Source organism: Brassica oleracea, chromosome C3 (assembly GCF_000695525.1).
Source record: "Brassica oleracea var. oleracea cultivar TO1000 chromosome C3, BOL, whole genome shotgun sequence".
In the NCBI taxonomy this organism is placed as follows: Eukaryota; Viridiplantae; Streptophyta; class Magnoliopsida; order Brassicales; family Brassicaceae; genus Brassica; species Brassica oleracea.
The window spans coordinates 53,153,503-53,157,314 of NC_027750.1; the positions used below are offsets into that span (position 1 = coordinate 53,153,503).

The following is a 3,812-nucleotide window of genomic DNA, read 5'->3' on the forward strand; positions in this document are numbered from 1 at the left end:
CCCCAAATTCTTTGACGAAATTGGCTATGTGCTAGATATTGAGCAAAAACTGAACCTGGAAACAATACTCAGCATGCTCAATTCCTCCATACTCATCATAATTTCCAAGATCCATCTTGAAATACTGAAAATGAAATTCAAAAAGAGATGTCAGTAGACAAGCGATTCCGTTTGCAAGAAGAATTTTGATGTCTAAGAAGTTAGAAAAAAAACACATGAAGGTATCCTGAGTATCTAAACAGTGACAAGTTACAAAAAGTATTAAAACCGTTGAGAATTCCACAAGCTTGAAAATTCTAAACCTGCAGAATGCTCTGAGTGGCGCAGTCCTCTCCCAGTGGCTTCAAGCAAATGTCAGTCAGAGGGACCTCTGAACCTGAATAATTTCCACGAATTTGATCGACCTATGATATTTGGAGGAAAAAATCAGAACAAACATATGGGTAACACTCGTTTGGACCAACACTAAATGTTTGGACCAACACTAAATGTTTGCAGCAATTTTTCAGTTACCTTCTCTTGTATGTCAAAAAGCAAAAGAATATTTTCTTCTGTCACAATTCTAGGAGCCTTCCCAGTTTTGGGATCGGGAACAGTGGCCAAGATAAGCTGTCATGCCACACAAAGAAATTGTGAACAGAGGTTGTCTATATTTTTGAATTAAAAAATGGAATACAGAAAAAGCAAAATATAGAAAACTACCTGCTCGATTCTGTAGAATGGTGAAAGGTGGCTATCAAAGAACTTTTTCTCTTCTGCTGCTTTGCTTGAAGGACCTACCCACAGCTACAAAACATCGGAATTCACATGAGCAATCATACCAGCTTTTGCAATGGCTTTGCTGCTGAATCCATGTCATAAAGAGTTAGTATAACTATGGTACTGGAAGAGCTAATACATACCTTTTCTGGCCGCGTTTCCACCTTAAAACGAAAGAGGCCTGAACTGAGCGCAAGAACTATAGCCACCGAAATGAAAAGAACAAGAGATGGATTTCTAGCAATCCATGACCCGTATGATCTGAGGCACACAATTGGAAACAATTCCATCTCATCAGTTTCTGGTTTTTCTTGATACCTTGTGGGAAAACTCTAGACGACAGAAAGAAAAAAATCCTGGAGATTTACTTGTAAAATGATGCCATGTATCTCTGAACGGGAGAGAGGTGAGCATGTCTTTTCACCTAATAAATAGAAGTCAAGTTATCAACTCGCTCTTTCCTCTAAACAGAGAATAACCAATCAGCTTGTATCTACAAGGACAGTTCAGCATATGTGTATAAATGTATTATATACTATATCCCCCTCCCCTGGCATGTATTATACGTTATATATGCATACACAGAAAAACTACGATTTCTAGCCAACAACTCAATATACCTTGACACCAAGTGTGCTTTCCTTCAGTTCACTATTAATTCCATCTCCTTCCAGCAGACGCACTAGTGACTCTGAGCTACCATCAGGCTGTGTTATATCCCTTGTTCGACTGAAAGTAGCCCATCCAAAGAAGCTAGAGACCAGCAGGATGTATAACAGTGCCATCGATAACTCAATGCATCTAACCTGAATATCAAAATCAATACAATCAAATCCCAACTCGTGAATGTTCTCAGGCAATCAACAATATATATATTTGATAACACTTACCTTAAGAGGGCCGATTCGAAATGAGCACGAGTCTTCTTCATGTGGGGGAGGAAGGGGTTCGGGACTAGAGCAAGCGGGTGAGGAAGGGCAGTCACCACAAGAGCATCCAAGTGATGTGTCGCCACACGAATAAGTAGATAAGTTCATTGGCGCCATTGCAGATAACTCAGGGGAACTCGATCTGAAATTGATTGCATATGGTGAACCAGGGAAGCCAGGTTGTGCTTTCTGACCGATAAACGCAAACCACTCTGAAAAAGCAGAAGTAAAGATGAAAACAAGGATAGAAAGTGTATAGAAGAAAGTCTTGAAACAGACTGGGGAGCAGCACCTCTGAAGTTTTGAGCGCCACCACCCACGAAATTGATGGCACGTGTGTTCATAGTTCCAAATTTCACCTCTTTACAAGACTCGTAAAGGCCTTCTCCAAACATGTCAGTAATGTGATAGTCTATACCATCCACAGTCAAATTTCCACCAACCTAGAATAAAAATCCAAAAAGTAATGCTTAGTGTTGTTAAAGCACATATCATCTGGTGAAACAAGTAAAGACTCTAACCTCAGCAACAGAAGTGACATTGATGAAAAGGGACTGATTAGGAGAGCAGGAGAGCTCGCAGAAGAGGTTCAAGAAGTTCCTCAAGCACGCAGGACAACCCACAAGAAAAGGGACAGCCTACAAATAGATAAATAGCCAGCTCTAATTAGAAGAGAAGAGATGATTGCAGCAAGAAACAAAAGAGACAGAGAAGAATAACCTGTTGAACTTGAGACCTCAAAGTGTCAAACTGAGTCTCCGTACAGCAGACACTCCCAGTAATGGTTGGACAGAGACTTTGTATTTTGGCGGAAAAGAGATCATCAGGCTGCGGAAACAACGAAAACAATACTAATTACTAACTCAAAGAAGAAGAGAAAGGAAATATTCTAATGGTTAAAATACCTTAACGGATGGGGAACCGTAAGGACAGTTGAGGACTTTGCCGTCGGTGCGTTGTCCACAAATGTCATACATAGCGCAGTAATCATTTGAATGTCTATTATTACTCACAAAAACCACGCATCAAAAATCAAAATTTAGGGAAAGAAAAGAGTGTGGTTAAGTAAGTAAGGGGGGAAATTACATTGGAGCAGAGTGGGAGTTGAGTGAGGAGATGAGCTCTGCGCTGACTAAAACTGAGAAACTGATCATCACCTGAATCATGAACGAGAAATTTAGATGCAATCAATCTGCACAAGTCGCATACTAGACAATGACGAAAGAGAGAGAGAGAGAGAGAGGTGTGTGTGCCTGTAAAAGGAGAAGAGACGTAAGCAGCGGCTTGCGAGGGATCGCCATGTCCGTCGTTGGGGTTTTCAAATAGAGGATGATGGATCGATGATGGACTCGAATAGAGAGAATTGGAGAGTAAAGAAGCTCTCTCCTCATACACGCGTCTGTCGACGACGACGATGGCGTGTCGTAACAGTTTCTTTCTTGAGGTTGTTTTGTCGTTTTGGTATTGAATGCTAGCAATGCGTCCCGTTTTCCATTTCGGGGAGAAGATGAAAAAGGTAACTAACTCCTTTTGACTTTTGTTGATTTTTTTTTACAAATTTGTTGGAATTGGTCAGCAGCTTAATCCTTATTGGTACGGTAGTTGCATTTATGGTGTTGGATGTGTAGGGGATGGATTTAACCACCCCACAAGGCCCAAAGAATAGGAGGCCTGGCCCGAACTAAATAGAGCGATGGCTCGGATAGTCGGCTTGAAGGGCCAGCTTCTCGGCTTGTCTCTAGAATACTTTTAGTCGATCATCGTCGACTAAAGTGCACTCAGCTCGGCGACTGTTCGGATGAATACGGGACTCTCGGCCCAGTAGGGAAGGCCCACGAAGACGACATAAGCTAGGTAAAGGATGAAATATTAGGAGAACTATATAAAGAGAAGAGAAAGCAATGAGAAGGGGATCCGAAATCATTGACTAACATTTGGCGGCTAAATTATGGTTTTCACCTTTGCTTCATCTCGCCGTTAGTTGTACTTGTCCGGTAGCTCATCGAGCCACCGGCTTCCTCTCTGTCGCATTCTCTTCATTTCTCTTGTAACCGACTGAACGTTTTCTCCGACCATAAATAAGACGTCTTTGTTAAACCCACATCTTCTTTATTACCGTTTTCC

At 41.4% G+C, this 3,812-nt stretch overlaps 1 protein-coding gene across 1 annotated transcript in view; it reads right to left on the reverse strand.

Annotated features, from left to right (window-relative positions):
- The window catches only part of LOC106335550 (Niemann-Pick C1 protein), an 8,751-nt gene extending 5,671 nt beyond the window's left edge, over positions 1–3,080 (reverse strand). Inside the window, exons 1-14 of the mRNA XM_013774096.1 lie at positions 2,942–3,080; positions 2,775–2,845; positions 2,594–2,687; positions 2,409–2,516; positions 2,210–2,326; positions 1,981–2,131; positions 1,650–1,900; positions 1,380–1,565; positions 1,128–1,183; positions 903–1,020; positions 703–786; positions 514–609; positions 303–404; positions 56–124 (exon numbers count right to left, since the gene is read on the reverse strand). Coding sequence (XP_013629550.1) covers positions 56–124; positions 303–404; positions 514–609; positions 703–786; positions 903–1,020; positions 1,128–1,183; positions 1,380–1,565; positions 1,650–1,900; positions 1,981–2,131; positions 2,210–2,326; positions 2,409–2,516; positions 2,594–2,687; positions 2,775–2,845; positions 2,942–3,079 — 1,641 coding nt within the window. The 5' untranslated portion in view covers position 3,080. The remainder of the gene's footprint in view (positions 1–55; positions 125–302; positions 405–513; positions 610–702; positions 787–902; positions 1,021–1,127; positions 1,184–1,379; positions 1,566–1,649; positions 1,901–1,980; positions 2,132–2,209; positions 2,327–2,408; positions 2,517–2,593; positions 2,688–2,774; positions 2,846–2,941) is intronic.
- Positions 3,081–3,812: the final 732 nt, after the last annotated feature.